An 18,585-nucleotide genomic window follows, 5' to 3' on the forward strand; every position below is an offset into this window, starting at 1 on the left:
TGTGCTAAATAATGGGAATAGAGCAATGAACAAGACAGGTATGGCTCCTGCTCTTTTCACCCTAGTAGGGGAATGAGATATTGAACAAAAATAGTTAAAATTTGGATAGTTTGTAAAAGTGATTACTGGAGTACAAAGACAGCACAGAGTTGAGAGACCTCATAAATGAAATACCCTGAAGCCCGAAGGAGGAGAAGAAGAAAGATGCCTAGAGGATAGATTGGGAAGGAGGAATTCATGTTTGTAGCATATGCTAAGGCACTGCGATAGGACAGTGCTGTGCTTATTCTAAGAACACAGAAAGGATACTAGGGCTAGAGTTGGGCAAAGCAAGCAGCAGAGAGAGCAGCAGAAAATACAACTGGAGAAGTGGGCAGGGCCAATTCATACGGGGTCTTGTTGGTCACATTAAGGATTTTAAAATATACCCTAAGATTGAAAGGAAGCCATGAAAAGGATTGCATGCAAAAATAACTAAATTACTCTGCATGATAAAAGGAGAGGAATTTTAAATTACTTTGGTCAAGAGATTAAAGAGGAAGAGAAAAGGGCCAAATAAGCATGTACAAACATGTCTAAGAGACTAACAGCCACTTTAAAGACTGTTTGATACAGGACACACCAGTACCATCTCTTCCCTATGGTAGAACATCTTCAGCAAACTCTGCTTTATTCTTTAATATTTCTTTGTGATTCTATATGTGAATTAAAAGAAGTGAAGAGTTACAAGCCTATTACAGAGACAGAGTTCCATACAGGGTTCCAGGAACATGGCAGCAGAAGAGACCAAGAAAAGAAAATGTATCTGGGAAACAGCAAAGATTGAAAACCAGGCCATGGAATTTGGAAATCCTATGTAGATGTTGAGAACCATAATGGTTTTTACTGAGCATTTACCAGACACTGTTTAAAGTAATGTGTATCTCATTTAATCTTTATAACCCTTAGGAAAAGATATCAATAGCCGGTAATACATAAGATTCAACCAAGGACTATTTATTGCACTACTCTTCCCAATAGTTTGTAAAATATCAGTGAGCAAGCACCATATCTGTCTTATTCAAATCTGTATTCTCTATGTGACTGCCACATGGTAGGTGCTCAATATGTATTTGCTGAATGAATGGGACAAATACGGGAAATTTAGGAAAATAAAGAAATCCAAAAAAAGGCTGGAGGATTGAGTGGGATAGAGAGGACAGACAGTTGAAGTAAGTATCAGCCTAGGTCTTAGGAATTAAAAGAAAGAAACAGATACCCTCAGAATGCTGTGCCAACTAACTCCCTTACCTATAAAGTTATAGATTATGTTTCAAGGCGTACTGAATCAAATTTATGTCATTTTTATATTTCTCAGTATACTGAAAAGGCTTTAAGGTGTAAATAAAAAGGTCTCATTGTATTATATTTATTCTGGTTGCATTCACAATGATAATCTTTAGTAATTTTTAAAATTATTAAATTTTGTATCATATTTTTTGCTTATAAAGTCAGATAAATATTAACAGATGCAATATACCAAAATATTTCCATAAAAATAAAAGGTTTGAGTATATAATCTTAGTTACATAAGAATATGTTCTTTGTGGTCTATTCCATCATGAATCTAAATAATTGGTCTCAAAGAATTGCAAATTTAATAGACATTTGGAATCCCAGAATGATAAACAAGCAATGCTAAAGAGAGAGAAAAATAATTTCTCAGGAGTTTTGAGGACAAGCAAAAAAAAAATGATAAAGAAAAGATTTTTTTTTTTAAGACAGAGTCTGGCTCTGTCACCAGGCTGGAGTGCAGTGGCACAATCTTGGCTCACTGGAACCTCTGCTTCCCTAGTTCAAGCGATTCTCCTGCATCATCAGCCTCCTGAGTAGCTGGGACTACAGGCACATACCACCATGCCTGGCTAATTTTTTGTATATTAGTAGAGACGGGGTTTCTCCATATTGGCCAGGGTGGTCTCGATCTCTTAACCTTGTGATCTCCCCACCTCGGCCTCCCAAAGAGCTGGGATTACAGGCATGCACCACCGTACCCGGCAGAAAAGAAATTTTTAATTGAACATATTGTCTTCATAACCACCAGAGTCAGATGGTGGGAGTAATATTAAAACTTTAACTAAAAGCCAAAGTTGTTTTCTACAATAGAATATAGACAATGAATCATTAACTTTCATTTTTGCTTTAGTTATCCTGACTTGGTTTCTGTTTCCTGCACCCAAAGAATATCAAGGTATCTATACTTTCAGGTACCATCCTTTTTCTCCTGTCATTTCTCAAATAATATTTTTTAAACAAATTATTTATTAAATCAGTTCTTCATTTCCTTTTTAGTCCTGACTAAAGCCACCAACACTAACTGGCATTAAAATTATTCTTTCGGCCAGGCACGGTGGCTCACGATGTAATCCCAGCACTTTGGGAGGACAAGGGGGGTGAATCGACAGGTCAAAAAATCAAGATCATCCTGGCCAACATGAAGAAACCCCATCTCTACTAAAAATACAAAAATTAGCTGGGCGTGGTGGCGCGTGCCTCTAGTCCCAGCTACTCGAGAGGCTGAGGCAGGAGAATCGCTTGAACCCGGGAGGCAGAGGTTGCAGTGAGTGAGCATGCCACTGCACTCCAGCCTGGAGACAGAGCAAGACTCTGTCTCAAAAAAAAAAAAAAAAAAAAAAATCATTCTTCTGAAAATATTGTGGTAAAAGAAACCAGTCACCTAAAATTGTCAAATCTTATAGCTTTTAGTCCTTATCTTACTGGCTACATTTATAAATGATCCAACCATTTATACATGATCCAATCTTATGTCTTCCATAAGACCAGTGCTTCACGGTCTTTCCTCACTTAACCTTCTATTGGTAGTTTCCATCACAAATTATTCCTTCCTTCCTCATCCAATAACATTACTGTTCCCCGCCTTGTTATATACAGATCCCACTTCATTTGTCACTCTATAAATGACCTTGGATAATCCCTTTTTTTTCATGTTTTCCCTGTGGCCATTTTGTGTCTCTAACTATGATCCCTCTTTAGAGCTCTAGATCCATATATGCAGCAGCTCATCAGATTTATTTACTTAAATGTCCCATGGATCCTTCATCATATAGACCAAACTAAATTCATCCATCTCACCGTGTACACCCAGAACTGGCCTTCCTTCTCTATTCCTAACCATAATATTAACTATATAAATGTGTACACAGACATCTAAGCCAGGAACCATGGAGTTATTCTACAGATTTTTTTCTCTCCTTCCCTATCCATAACTAATTCAGTCATTAAGTTTGGACAGTTTTTGTCAACCTTTTAAACATTTCTCTCTATTCTGTCCCAGTATCTCTTACCACTGCCCTGGTTCTGACAATCCTTTCTTCTAAGCTATAATGGCTATTTGTAATATTTAACTAATCTTGCCTCCAGGTTTCCTACTTTCTCCCATTACCCCCAATCCATCCTCTATACTTACCAAGAAACATTTACTGAACAAAAATGAGCTAAATATAAAACAATAGTATCAGAGAAGTAGAATGGAAAGGCGTGTAATAGGAGGTGGCATGGATTTAGATATCCCTTATCTACTTGAACATAACTGATTGAAAGTTATCTACATTTTGAAACCAACAAAATGACAATGAAAAGGAAAAAGTATTATAAATCAAAAAGGATTAATAAGAACAAGAGAGGAAATGACAGTAGGTGAAATATATCACAATTTTTTAAAAGATGGAATGTGTGTAAATAGCAAATGACTGAGGACCAGAGGAGGAAGCTATAAAAGAGCAGTCTAATTCATGCCATCAGTCCCAATACTCAAGAAAGACTGAAAAAGAGAATACAAGCATGACACCGAAACCAGAAGGGCTGTTTGAAAACTGGAAATGAGTAAATAAACCTCCAAATAAGTTTTCTATCTGGGTACATGTGTAAAGACAAAGAATAAATTACTCTTAAGACATATGCATCAAAGGCTTATATCCAAATATTTTTATAAACACCATTTTAAAAATAGAAAAAGGGACAAATTTATGGTTATTCATAAGAAGTTCATTTCTATAGTTTTTTAAGACCAAAAGAGAATTAAAATATCTTGAAATAATCTCTTTTTCTCAGAGTAGGTCTGACCAATGAAAATAACCATATGGTTAAAAAGTTGTTTCTACTTTATGTTTCAATGTTGATTATGCAGTCACTCTCTATTCTCTTAGGGAGTATGAAAAATAGGCTGGAAATTTCAATTTGATTCAAGCCCTCTCCATCTGGTATGTGATTTTTTGCTTTAAGTTCAAAATAAACTAACTTGCCATCTCAGTTCTTGCAAGAAAACAGAAACAAAAAGAAAAAAAAAAAAAAAAGAAAAGAAAACACCTGAGAGTATAATAGCATCTTATGCTTTAAAGATGGAGACTTCTGTAGTTCCTAAGTCATTCTTGATGTATTTGAAGAACGAGATAAAAATAAAATAATTTTTCATATGAAAAAGACAAGCAGTAGATGTTGGCAGGAGTTTCATAGAAATAAGAGAGATTTTAAATGAGTATTGAAGGTATAAAGAATGATGGGCACTACATATCAGCCCTTTTATAAAATCATTTGAAAAGACAGTATAGTAGTGTCACATCATCTTTAGAAAACATAACTGAGGGATTCTATTTACAGCAACATGATAAATATGTTGAATGATCCCTCTCCAAAAAAATTAAAATGATGACTATACTGTATTTAAATAATATTTATATGTGACACATACCATGAATAAAATTTATATAATGTTATACACATATACACATGCATGCACATACACACCAAATGATATCTTCTTAAACTTATTAATGAATTTCCAAAAAGAGTAAAGATTATTAAAGTCAGGGGCTGAGGGAAGCCAGAAACACAGAGGTATGAAAAGTAAATGCCCCCAGGCACTTACTTCGACGTTGGTTAAAACTGAGCATCCGTGTTTACCACTGAACTGAAGACAAGTTAAGTCTGATTGAAGATAAAGCCTGAAGCTAACTCACATTTGCAGAAAATAATAGAAGATAAAGCTGGCATGCAACTGGCTAGAATATTCATGTACAGGTAAACTAGAAATAAAGTTGTCTGCTCTTCCCTTCTTTATATGATCCTCTCACAAACTGCCAGAAAATGAAACCTTGAATAGAGGGGGGAAAAACTCACAATCACAAACCAGCCCTCATAAGAGGTTGTAGCTTAAATTTTTATTACCTAAGTGGCATAATAACCTTTTATCAAGAATTTAGTTTCAAATTGTTCTGAACTCGTAGTGCCACCAACATGTTGGAAGTAAATTCAAGCCTGCATAGGAGGAATCTTTCAGACCAGTCTTCAAAACATTTCTACAGAGAAATTTCTAAGGAAAATAAGGAGCACAGAAAAGAAAATAATAAACAAGGAATATTAGGTATAGTAGGCAAGAGTCAGCAGGAATTAGGCAATCATATACATTAAATGTTTCATGTAGAAAGAAAGAAAAGGAAGCCTTAAAAATATTAATTAAAATAAAGAGTTTTAAATAGAATCAAGATAAAAAGAATATCCCATGTAAAACTTTAAATTCAATAAAAGTGCTATTCAATAAGTGCTAAGAAGTTCAAAAACAGGAAAACCAATTTATGGTTTTAGATGTCAAACACAATTTGCTTCCAAGAGATCTTCTGAGTACTGAGAATATTCTTGATCTCTATTTAGGTGCTAGTAACATGTATGGGTTTATCTGACAAAAATGTAGGCAGTTGTAAAGTTAGTGTTGTACCATTTTCTGTATGTTAGACTTTCATACAGTTGACATTGAAAAATTCAAAGAACAACTTTAACAAAATATTAGACACAATTGAAAAGAAAATTAGCGAACTAGATTAAAGAGATTAACTGGAATGCAGGTCAGCAAGTCAAAGAGAAAAAATATCAAAGAGTGAAGAAGCAACATGGAAAATACAGTAAAAAACCAAAAAAGTCCAACATATGTATGGAAAGAAAGAAGTAGAGGCAATATCTGAATAAATCATGCCAGAAAACTTACAGAACTCATATTCTCCAATATTAAAACTTTAAAACACAAAGACTGAGAGATCCTTAAAGAACCCAGAGGAAAAGGACAAAGGACCTCCAAGGAAACATGAAATGACATTGTATCTCCTAAAAGTCCAATGAAGAGCAACAGTCAGCACAACAGTATCTTTAATGAGCTGGGAGAAAATAACTATAAACAAGGATTTATATACCCAGAAAATATCTTTCAAAAAAAAAAAAAGGCAAAGAAACAAAATTGAGAGTTTGCTAACATCAGATCATCACAAAAACAGCTTCTAAAGGATGTACTTTAGGCAGAAGTAAATGAACTGAGAAAGAAGGAAGGGATAAGCTGTGAAAAGGAATGACGACTAAAGCACTAGCATATAGGTAGGCAAATGTGTCTCATGACCAAATGCAGCCAACCACCAGATTCTGTAAATAAAGTTTTATTGGAACACAGTCATACCAGTGTATTGACATATTGTCTATGGCTGCCTCTGAACTATAAAGCATGGTCGGGTAGTTAAAACAGAAACCATATAGCTGACGAAACAAAATATTTACTATCTGGCACTTTATTGAGAAAGTTTTCCAACCTCTGCCTTAGTTCTATATATGCCAAATATAAGCAATTATATTACAAAATAATGATATCAAGTTTTAAAAATAAAAGAAAATATATGACAATAACCTCAATCTGGACAGAAGGATTAAAGTGTTTTAAGAACTGTGTTGTTCAGGTGAAGAGTAAATAGACTGATTTACTACATCATTTAATAAATTAAATCTGCATCTTAATATTTCTAAAACTAAATCATACTTTGTGGAAATGGTGTTAATTTCTAATATTAAAAAATAGTGAGAAAATAATTTCCAATATAGCACAGGAAAACTTTTTACATTATGTTTATATTTATATATTATATATTACATAATATATATTCTTTACATAATTCTGCATTATATATTATATACTTTATGTAATTATGTAAAATAAAATTACATATTTATATAATTTATAATTATAATAAAACAGTATGTATTACATATTTTATATCATGTATTATATATATTTAGTTAACTAATTTACAGAGACGGGGTCTTGCTCTATTGCCCAGGCTGGAGTGCAGTGGTGCAATCATAGCTTGCTGCATCCTGGAACTCCTGGACTCCAGCAATCCTCCCACCTCAACCTCCCATGTGGCTAGGACTATAGGCGCAAGCCACCACATCTGGGTAATTTTTAAATTTTTTGTAGAGATGAAGTCTTGCCAAATGTTTATACTATAAAATTTATAATATCAATTTATATTATATAAATTTATAATATAACTATTCATATTATAACAATTTTATATTACAAATGTTTATATGACAAAGAAAACCATCAAGGAAGTGAAAAGACAATGTATAGAACAGGAGAAAATACTTGCAAATCATGTACTTTATAAGGATCTAGTATCTAGAATATAATAAAGAACTCCTACAACTCAACTATAAGATGGCAAGTAACTCAACTAAAAAGTGGGCAAAAGATTTGAATAGAAGAAAATATTAGGCGGGGCAGGGTGACTCATGCCTATAATCCCAGTGCTTTTAGAGGCTGAGGCAGGTGGATCACTTGAGCCCAGGAGTTCGAGACCAACCTGCAAAACATGGTGAAACCCCACCTCTACAAAAAAATTTAAAAATTAGATGGTCGTGGTGGTGTGTGCTTGCAGTCCCAGCTACTCAGGAGGTGGGAGGATCAACTGAGCTCAGGAGGTCAAGGGGGCAGTGAGCCATGATTGCACCACTGCACTTCAGCCCGGGCAAGAAGAAAACCCGATCTAAAAAAATAAATAAATAAAAAGAAATAAAATATTAAAGAAGATATACAAATGGCCAACAAGCACATGAAAATAAGTTCAATATTATTAGTCATTAGGGAAATGCAAACCAAAACCACAGTGAGATTCCACTTCACACCACTTTTACCATTTTTATAGTAAAAATAAACACCATTTTCATAAAGTAAGCTTTAGTTTTATAAATATTAAGATGAGTATTTAGTATATTAAATGATGTAGTAAATCAATCTATTTACTCTCTGCCTGGCCAACAGAGTCCTTAAAAACACTTTAATTTGGCCAGGTGCAGTGGCTCACGCCTGTAATCCCAATACTTTGGGAGGCCAAGGTGGGTGGATCACGAGGTCAGGAATTTGAGACCAGCCTGGCCAATATGGTGAAATCTGACTCTACTGAAAATACAAAAATTAGCTGGGTATGGCGGCAAGTGCCTGTATTCCCAGCTGCATGGGAGGCTGAGGCAAGAGAATCGTTTGAACCTGGGAGGCAGAGGCTGCAGTGAGCCAGAATTGTGACACTGCACTCCAGCCTGGGCGACAGAGCGAGACTCCATCTCAAAAAAAAAAAAAAAAAAAAAAAAAGTGAAACAAACTCAACTGTCCATCGACTGATGAATGAATCAAGAAAATTTGGTATATCCATAAGATGGAATACTATTCAGCCATAAAAACAATAAAGACTGCTACAACATGAATCAATCTTAAAAACATTACGGTAAATGTAAGAAACCAGTCACAAAAGATCATACACTCTAAAAATATTCCCTTTCACCTTAAAATTCTATGATTGTATGATAACAGCATTCATATTATTAAGGACCAAAAATGTCTCTTACTGAAATCATGCTTTCTTTTAATAAATATAAGAAAAGTACAATTTGACAGAAATTTCAGTATAGAGAAAAGGAGAGAGAAACCAACATCAAAGTAGAGGTCAAAAATTACACAGGCTATGTCTGCTTTTCGGTGACAGTATGTAGAAATTTCAATGGTATCAGGATTCATACACTTACATCCTAATAATATGAACAAGGTGTTGACCTGTTTAGCACTGTCAAAAATCTGAGCCTTGTTATTATAACATATATTCAGATTACTTACTTTATGACTCAAAATTTTTCCAGGTTCACATTTTGTTTGAAATGAACATGCCAAAGTTCAAAAAGTTATGAATTCATAACTGAAAACACAGCAATATGAGAAATCAAATATATATATAGGAGAAAGGATCATGACTCTAATCATCACATAATTACTTGGTATAAACAAATGAGAAATCTAAAAATGCATTACACTTGCTAAATACTATATTCATGCAGTTATTTATATATATAATACATTCATTCATAAATCAAGTAGCTTATTACATCAGTCTACCTATCATTCTTAGTTCAGCCTAATGATAATATCCAAAACCAACTTTCTTCCCAAGTTAATTCTTCCTATGTTTAATTTTAGTGATTATATTATATTGTATATGATATTTTATAGATAACATATATGTGAATATGTGACTAAGATTAAAAGATATGGATGGCAATAAATGGCATCACTTAGTTCATTTACTTTGGTCAGGAAAATCTTTCAATGAGAAGACTGATTTGCTTATACACTGAAACATTTAAAAACACCAACAAATCTAAAAATGTCCACATAAAATATTAACCATAGGAAAAAAATTTTTAAATATACCTTCTTCAAGGATGGGTCGTGGGATAACAAATGGAATCTCCTGCAGAGGTTCCATATACTTGTGCCCAGCACTAATAATCTTTATTTGAGGCAAACAGAGGACAAGTGTTCCCGGCATACTGGTTTGTCCATGGTACCAACTTCTCACTGTTCCAGGAATGTCACCAGATATAATTGTACTTGGGGAAGGCAGGCTATCATTTGGAATAAACACACAACAAGATTGTACTTCAAGCTAGAAAAGAAAAGCAGAATTAAAATATTTGGATCAGACTAAATATACCTTCAAACACCTAATATCTTCACCAGAATAAACAACCAAAAAAGTAAGTGTTCCATATTTATGACTTGATGACTTAGCTTTATGACTTATTTTCACTAATGCATATAAAAAACACTTGAAAAGGTATTGTTTACTCTTGTTATACACTTGATACAAAATGCCCAGTGACAAGAGATGATCTGCCCTTCCACATAGTCTTCCAAGACACAAGACTGAGTTACAAAGTATGCTGGTAAAAGAAGATCAGAAATCCCTCCTTCTTTTGCAGTTTATTAGAAAATTTTGTTAACACCAGATAAGGCCTAGAACTACCTAGCATTTTATTGCTGTTACTTTTTTTAAAAAGGGCTATTTTTATGTGAATTTAGTCCTTCCATTTTTACTTTACAGACTAGAATATAAGAAAAAAAATGTTTAAAACATTCAATTTATAATACTAGACAACCATTAAAAACATGTTTATATCACATACTTTCATTTTTTATATACAATGATTCAAGTATACATATATCAGATTTATTATACATAAACAAATACACGGTAATAGGAGAAATCAGAAGACTTAAAAATCAGAGCATTATTTCTTGTTTTTTTCATTCTTCAAATTACCTAAATTATAATTTCATGTATTATCTTAACGCTCTTCTATCTCCAGTAGAGTTACATTAAGTTGCCAGGACCTTAAAGATTAAGATAAAGAGACAAAGTAAGCCCAATCCCAAAACTGAATTCATCATGACTTCTTAATTCAGAAGCAATGTAGATTAAAGTCTATTTGTCATAGTGGTGTTTATAAAGTAGTACTGTGTATCTCATTATCAAATTGCTGCAACAGCCAACAATGCTTAAGTTATTGAGAAAATACAAACTATGACTGATTGATTTCCTACAAAACATTTCACACAAAAAGATGTTATCTGGAGGTGTGATACAAAATATTTTTTTTAATTCATAAATTCTTGGATATTCAAAGAAACCATATTAGCAAAAAGACTACATTTTTAAAAGATAATAGCAATATCTCTTCTCTTGGGCCTAATATACTACTCTGGTGAGAGCATGATGCTATGTAGCAGGTTTGGAATTCCTTGATATGATAAATAATTTGCCAACCTATAAATAAACAAACCTGTTCGTCTTTGCTTCACATTTGGGGGCGTGGACAAACTGATGAATTCAGTGACGAAAAGTACAGACAAAATTTTGCAAAAATAAGTGCATTGGTTCATGAAGCATGAGCTCATTTTAGTTCTAAAATCTTATCCTGCAGATTAGATAAAGTACATATGTGTTAATATATGTACTTAAGATCAGGATGTAGTTTATTTATTCCGAAATAAAAGTCTACATTGTCTCAGGTAACTTACAATTATGCTTCAAAATATTTAACATAATTCACTAGTAATTTTCAGTTGCACAATTTAAAATGGCACATTAAAAGCATAGCCTTTATTAATTCAGGTTAAAAGGTCAAAATACGAAGTGTCAGTATTTAACACTTCATGTAGGTATTGATATTACATTGAAAAATGTTTTCAATAATGTGAGGTAATTAGTTTAGTATGTTACCATACACATCCACATGCACACATATCCTTAGGAACAAATTTAAATCATGCCAAAATTTCCAAAATCATAAAACATAAAATTTCACTAATTTAAAAATCAATTATTTCATCAAGTGTAAACAATGTCAGCAATGCAAACAGAATCAACACTACAGTAGCATCAGATATACAATTCTAAAATAAACTTTCTAAAATATATGTTGTGAGAATTCCTTTAATGATAAGAATGTAATTAAAATTACTCAAAATTATTATGATGTTATATCTATTACATATACTAAAGCTATCATATAAATCTTTTTACACTTTTAAAATAACTGCTAAACTGTATGTATAAAATTGTGGTTTTAATGTAAAAGGTTGAGTGATTTATATTACTGAATATAAATCTGCAGCAGTAAATTCTGAATTAATGTAAGGATCTGACAATCCAAGGGAAAGAAAATGAAGTAATCTGCCAGTAAGAAGTCCTCAAGCTGGGGGTCAGATCATGTTCATGGAAACCATCTGGTTGGGACCCTCTGAGCCACACCAAACACAAATGATCTTTTAAAAAAATATCCTATTCATGAATACATCACAGCTGCACTGAGTGTTACTTCATTTTTCCATGGCAACATCCTTTCTGTTTCAAGGATCTTGTTTCAGTTTTGGTAGCAACGTGTTCTTTTGCCAATACTGAACACATTCATGTGCTAAAGTGAAGGGATTATTACAAATTCTTGAAGTGGAACCACCTCTATTTTGATTCCTACTAGGTCAAAGGCTACATATCTAAGTATCATATACTGAAGATAAACCAATAAAGTAAAAATTATTTGTTATTCTTATTTTAATACATGAAATGATTGCAATGCATTTTTTCCCTGATGTTTCTAGTTTATGTGCTGTTTGAAAGATACATACCTTTGTAAGTTCTTACCTCTATATGTGAGGTTTCAGAAACTTAGATTTTTCTCTTTTATGTGCTCTAAAACTGTGATCCCAATTCAGTTAAAAAGAAGAGACTAAGATAGGTTTTATTTACCCATTAATCTGAAAATCTTAATTAGCTACTGCCCATCATATAAAGCACTTTATAGATAAATGCTTTGAAATGTTGTGCCACAATTTCTTCCCTATTCAATAACGTTCCTATTTCCTATTCCCAAATAATATACTTATTTTTATTTACAACTTGAAAATGTAATGATAATTATATTTTGCATAATTTCTACAGTACCAAATATTCTCTATATAAATGTATGTTACTCCTCAGGAAACAGTTTCAAATAAAAAACAAAAATAAAGGAACATTGTATGGTGCACTTCATTTACTTTTTCTCTCCTTTATTCATGTACTCTCTAATATCTATCATGAACTGACCTGGAAGTCAGGAATACAGAGACAAAAGACATAGTCCTAGCTCTAAAAAAGCTTAAACAAGATCACTTTCAAGTATTAATATCCTTACAGAACTCTCACTAGAACATAAGCTTAATGAAGTCAAACATTTGCCTATTTTGTACACTATATAGTTTCTGTACATTGTACAGTGGTGCATGTACTATGTACTCAATAAATAATTGTTAAACAAGTAGAAACAATTAAACAATTATTTTCATCAGATGTGGTAATGAAAATAACTGCTTCATGCATGTTGTTCACCATTTCATTCCAGAGGCAACCTCTAAGGTGATTAATAAAACTGATCTGTTAACAAGATGATTCAACACAGCTGTGGGATCTTTGACACGCTATTTAATCTCTCCGTGACTTCAGTTTCCTCATCTGTAAATGGGGGAACTCATAGCATTGATACATATATTCAATACAGTGTTACTTAAACATTTGCTAAAGAAATAAAGTCAACAAACAACACCAAGACTCTCCTATATGTGAGATCTCATATATTATTAGCCTCCATAGATTTACAAAAGCTGTTCACAGTGCATTTATTTTCAAATACTGTTGCTTATGGTTTAACTGTCTACGTATACAGAGGCCACTAAAATAAGTAGTATTCTATTTGCACTATAACAAATACATAAACTATAACCCAAATCACAGTTTTCCTATTTAATAAATTTTCAGTGCATCATGAAAATATTTTGGATATCATCACATGTAGTAGAAATTTAAATATACCCAATTTGGGGCCATAGATTAAAAACCCTGCAGTTGATTGTCTTGGTTGTCATCCTTTCCAGAGTAAGTGTTACAAATCTTCACACTTTTTCCATAAAAACCTTGTCAAGGGAAGACATTAAAAATTCCTAGATTTGAATTCCAGACTTCCTCCTAACAAACTGCCATGCAATGGCTGTCACTTGTTCAATGCCTATAAATAAGAATGTGGGCCTGTGTGCAAAATTTGTAAGGATTAAATATAAAATTTTACTTTTATAATTAGCATGATTGATAGTTGATCTCTCTGGCCTAAAATGTCTACTCCTATTTAATCCTGAAAATAAAGGCCAAGGAGTTTACTGGATATCAGGACATCAAGCAGTATGATTTTTTTCATTAGTAGTCACGCTCTAGATGTAACTTCCTAGAAGAGAGAATTCAACTGGCCCAGCTTAACTACCTTATGCTGCTTGAGATACCTTGACTGACATTCTCATCAAAATAACACAGAATGTGGGAAGTAGATCCCTAAAGGAATAACAAAGCATTATTACCAAAAGAAAGAGACCAGAATGTTTGGTACTGAAATTAAAAATGCCATTAAACTCAGAAGACTTCAGTCCATTCAGAAGACCTCAGAGAGTACAAAAAAAAAAAAAGGAAGAAAAGAAAATGCTAGTAAATGTCAAAGGACAGCAAGATGAACTTTGATGTAAATGACAAAAAAAAAAAAAAAAAAAAGCTAAGTCTGGCAATAAGCAGAGAAATGTTTTCCTAGAAAGGAGTAAATTCTAGCCAGCACATTTCTATTTTATCAACTATATACTATTGCCAATTATGTGCTTCTGGAATAAAAACATAGCTTTAATAGAATCTTTGTTAATGAGCAGGTACAGAAAACTTGGAAAGAACAGATGAACTTATGCTAATCTATTGTTAAAAGGCCCCCAAAGTTCATATATTTTTATTTTTTTAATTTTTATTTTTGAGACAGAGTCTCACTCTGTCACCCAGGCTGGACTGCAGTGGCACAATCTCAACTCCCTGTAACCTCCACCTCCTGGGTTCACGCCATTCTCCTGCCTCAGCCTCCAGAGTAGCTGGGACTACAGGTAGGCACCACTATGCCCAGCTAATTTTTGTTTTTTAGTAGAGACAGGCTTTCACCATGTTAGCCATGCTGGTCTTGAACTCCTAACTTCAAGTCGTCTGCCTGCATAGGCCTTTCAAAGTGCAGGGATTACAGATGTGAGCCACCATGCCCGGCCTCAAAGTTCATATATATTTTTTTTAAAAAAGACTGTCCAAGACTACATGGAGTATCCATTATAATTAAGTATGGAAACTCCTTCTTCCACACTGAAAATCAAAGAGGTTACAGCAAATATTGTTAATGATTTTATGTAACATATATGTTTCTATTCTAAGCAAAAAAGAATATGGGTTTAGCAAATACCAACTTTGGCTCCAACATCAACTTTGCAGAAATTCTGGTTCCAAACATAATTATTTGCTTAAACTTCCACTAAAAGAATAATCCTTCGAAACTTTTAAGTTATGATGTCCTGTTTTATCTGATGACAACTTGTAGGGTTTTCTGTTTTATATTTTGGCTCATAAGATATCTTAAAAAATGTACAATGCTTTTAAAAATAAAACTCAGATTTTCAGAGTCTAAATTGTAATCATTTAATGAGAATCTAATTTTATCTTTAAAAATGTTCACAATACATTAACATCTGGAAATGTTTAAATATATAGTATGTTTAACACAGCGCCGGAACTAGGGTGAGGCAAGCCAAGTACCTAGGTCATATTTAAGATCACCTATAAAAAGATGTATTATTTGGTACTGCAATGATTATGTTAACTGATACTCAATAAGCCTACTCAAATTGAGGAACCACTAAATAAACCATATAGTTTATTCCAAATAGTAAGAAAGGTAAATTTTATGTTATATGTATTTTACCATAATTAGAGATAAAAAAGGAAAAATGAGGAAAATCACTATAATAACTTACAATTAATTCAAAGTGATATGTAAGATTAAGTTTGTTGATGGTGATGAAGCTAAAAAAGGTGCTGCATCATTATAAAATAAGCAAAAGAATCATACAAGAATGTTAGAGTTGGAATTAACCTTAACCATTATTTAATTTATCCATTTTATACTGCAAATAAGCAAGTAAAGCATATAGTCAACATCTAGAATTTGACATTGCTGACCACTATCTCCTCAAAATTATATGCATTTTTTGCTTTCATGAACTCTCTGGTTTCTCCTCCTCCATTTCTGATCACTAACATAATTTCCTTCAAGGACATTTTCTCTTCTACTAACAACTTTTTAAATGGTATTCCCTTGGCCCATTGGTCTTTCAACTTTACATGCTTTCTTGAATGACCCATTCTTCTGGTTTGAAAACCATCTGCAGATAACTCCTAAAATTATATCTCTTCTCTTAATCTGTTTCTTAAACTCCAGATATATATATCTAATACATACCTGGATGTCTCACATACATTTCAAATACATGTGTAAATTCAAAATCCGTATGTGCCCCTAATCTGGAAAAGCTGCTTCATTTAATAGTATCACTACCGCCCAAACACCAAAACTAGAATCTAGAAGATCTCTTAGACTCTGTTCCCTTATTCCTCAAATCAATTAATTACTAAGTCCTGCTGATTTTATCTTAAGTCTCTCAGGAATCACTCTCCAACTTGGCTTATTGCCTAGTGGTTTGAAACCTTTGTGTTATATATTTCAATAATTTTTTGGTTATTTCAGGCAGTGAAATAAATCTGGTTCCTGTTATTTAATCCCGCCCAGAGAAGGACATTCTCCAGTATATCCTACATTGTAGAATATTGATGTACCTAGTTGTTTATAGATAGTGTAAAGATCTCTGATATTACTTGGAATCTTAAATTGGAATATTTTCCTAGAGCTGTCAAAGTATCATGTAACCCAATACTATCATGTTCCCTATTACAGAACTACTCAAAGTGATATCAATAAAAAGATAATTATACCACATTATTCAATTATTAATAAAATAATAAGAGTGAATGAGGATTTTTTAATATAACTAGTTCTATTATCATGAAATAACATTTAGATCTATAGTAAACTTTAAACAATTAAATATTATTGGTAGCTATCATATTCTAAACCACACACTGGTATCAACTAGATCTTCCACAAAGCAATAAATACTTACCTAGGATAACATCCAAATTCATCACAAACCAGGAAGTACATGCACTAGGCATCCTTTCAATAAGTAACTTTCCCCTTGACATTCCCATTTTTCTTCTTTCATCATTAAGTTTTCTAAGGGTCTCCCTACAGGATACTACATACCATGGCACTTAGCCTTTTCCCAGCTAGACCATGACAACTATTATGTCTCTTTTGCTTTCTCAGCATATAGCCCAACATGTAACAAAAGTTAAGAGATGGATGTTACCACTGTACAAAGGGTATCTTGAAGGGAGAAGGACAGGTAAGTCAACGCAAGGAGTTATTAGGATATTCATTAAAATGACTCATGATGGCTGAAATTGGTGAAATATAGCTGATGTCCCCAAAAAAGTCGTAATTCTGCAAGCTAAGAGTTAATTACACAAGAACGACAATCCACACTTTCTTCCTCCCATTCTTCTCTTAACTTTCTTATAAGCAGCATGCTCAGAAAAGAAACGCTGTAAAGGAATGCTAAAATCAAGATTATGGGCTCTTATATTAAATAGTATTTTTATGCACTGGAGATGTTTTTGGATGAATTCTAAAAAGTTTTTATGGCAGGTATGTATTTCTTATAGTGATTAATCAGACACTATAGCTATGCATAATGTGTCTGTATCTGTCTATATTCATTTTCTATGCTATATAAGAAATCACCACAAATGTAACAGCCTAAAACAAGAGACATTGGTTGCAGTTTCTGTGGGTCAATAATCTGGGTAAGGCTTAGCTAAATACTTGAATTACTGACTCAAGAAGCTGCAACAAAAGTGTTGACCATCTGTGTTTTCATCTAGAGGCTCACGTGGGAAAGAATACACTTCCAAACTCACTCTACTTGCTCACAGAGACAATTTCCTCACATCTGCAGGACTAAGGGCTGGCTGGAGTGTAGGACAGATTAGGGACTTCATAAATACTTTCTGCATAAATTACTGAAATTTCATTTAACTGCTGAATTTTGATCTTAATCAAAGTTCCTTTACTTTGTTAAGTGTCACATATTTTTTAATGTTAAATTTAACTAGGGCCAAGTGCAGGGGCTCACACCTGTAATCCCAGCATTTTGGGAGACGAAGGCAGGCAGATTACCTGAGGTCAGGAATTCGAGACCAGCCCAGTCAACATGGCGTCTCTACTAAAAATACAATAAAAAATTAGCTGGGCATGGTGGCAGGTGCCTGTAATTCCAGTTACTGGGGAGGCTGAGGCAGAAGAATTGCTTGAACCTGGGAGGCGAAAGTTGCAGTGAGTTGAGATCACACCACTGCGCTCTAGCTTGGGCGACAGAATAAGATTCTATCCAAAAACAAAAAACAAACAAACAAACAAAAAGTTAACTGGAAAATAAAGAGAAAAGAAGCTAATAGCCAAAAGGCTAAAACACACTAAAGCTTTCTCCTTGAATTTTATTTTTTTTGCAACATTCAGTTGTTTTCCAACATATTTATACTTTCTGATATACTTCATTACTTTCTGAAAAACCAAGATTCTATCTGTCATAATTTCCTTTCAGCCTAAATAACTTCTTTCAGAATATCTTGCAGTTAATTTCTATCGGAGAAAAGTTCTTCTGTCTTTATGTATTTATTGGCCAACATTTTTGATGAATACTTTGCTGACTAGAGAATTCTATGTTAATTCTATGTTATGTGCAGATTTTCCTCAGCACATAAAAGATGTTATTCTATTGTCTTCTGGCCTCCATTGTTTCTAATAAGATGTAAGGAGTCATTCTTAATATTTTTAATCTGTATATAACATGCCTTTATTGTCTACCCGCTTCTTAAATTTTCTCAA

The 18,585-nt window shown here is 33.2% G+C and overlaps 1 protein-coding gene across 1 annotated transcript in view; it reads right to left on the reverse strand.

Moving 5' to 3' along the window:
• Positions 1–18,585, reverse strand: part of LOC113224949 (vacuolar protein sorting-associated protein 13B-like) — a 753,925-nt gene that overhangs the window by 449,504 nt on the left and 285,836 nt on the right. The window contains exon 12 of the mRNA XM_026454950.2: positions 9,572–9,806. Coding sequence (XP_026310735.2) covers positions 9,572–9,806 — 235 coding nt within the window. The remainder of the gene's footprint in view (positions 1–9,571; positions 9,807–18,585) is intronic.

Source organism: Piliocolobus tephrosceles, chromosome 7 (genome assembly GCF_002776525.5).
Source record: "Piliocolobus tephrosceles isolate RC106 chromosome 7, ASM277652v3, whole genome shotgun sequence".
Taxonomy (NCBI): Eukaryota; Metazoa; Chordata; class Mammalia; order Primates; family Cercopithecidae; genus Piliocolobus; species Piliocolobus tephrosceles.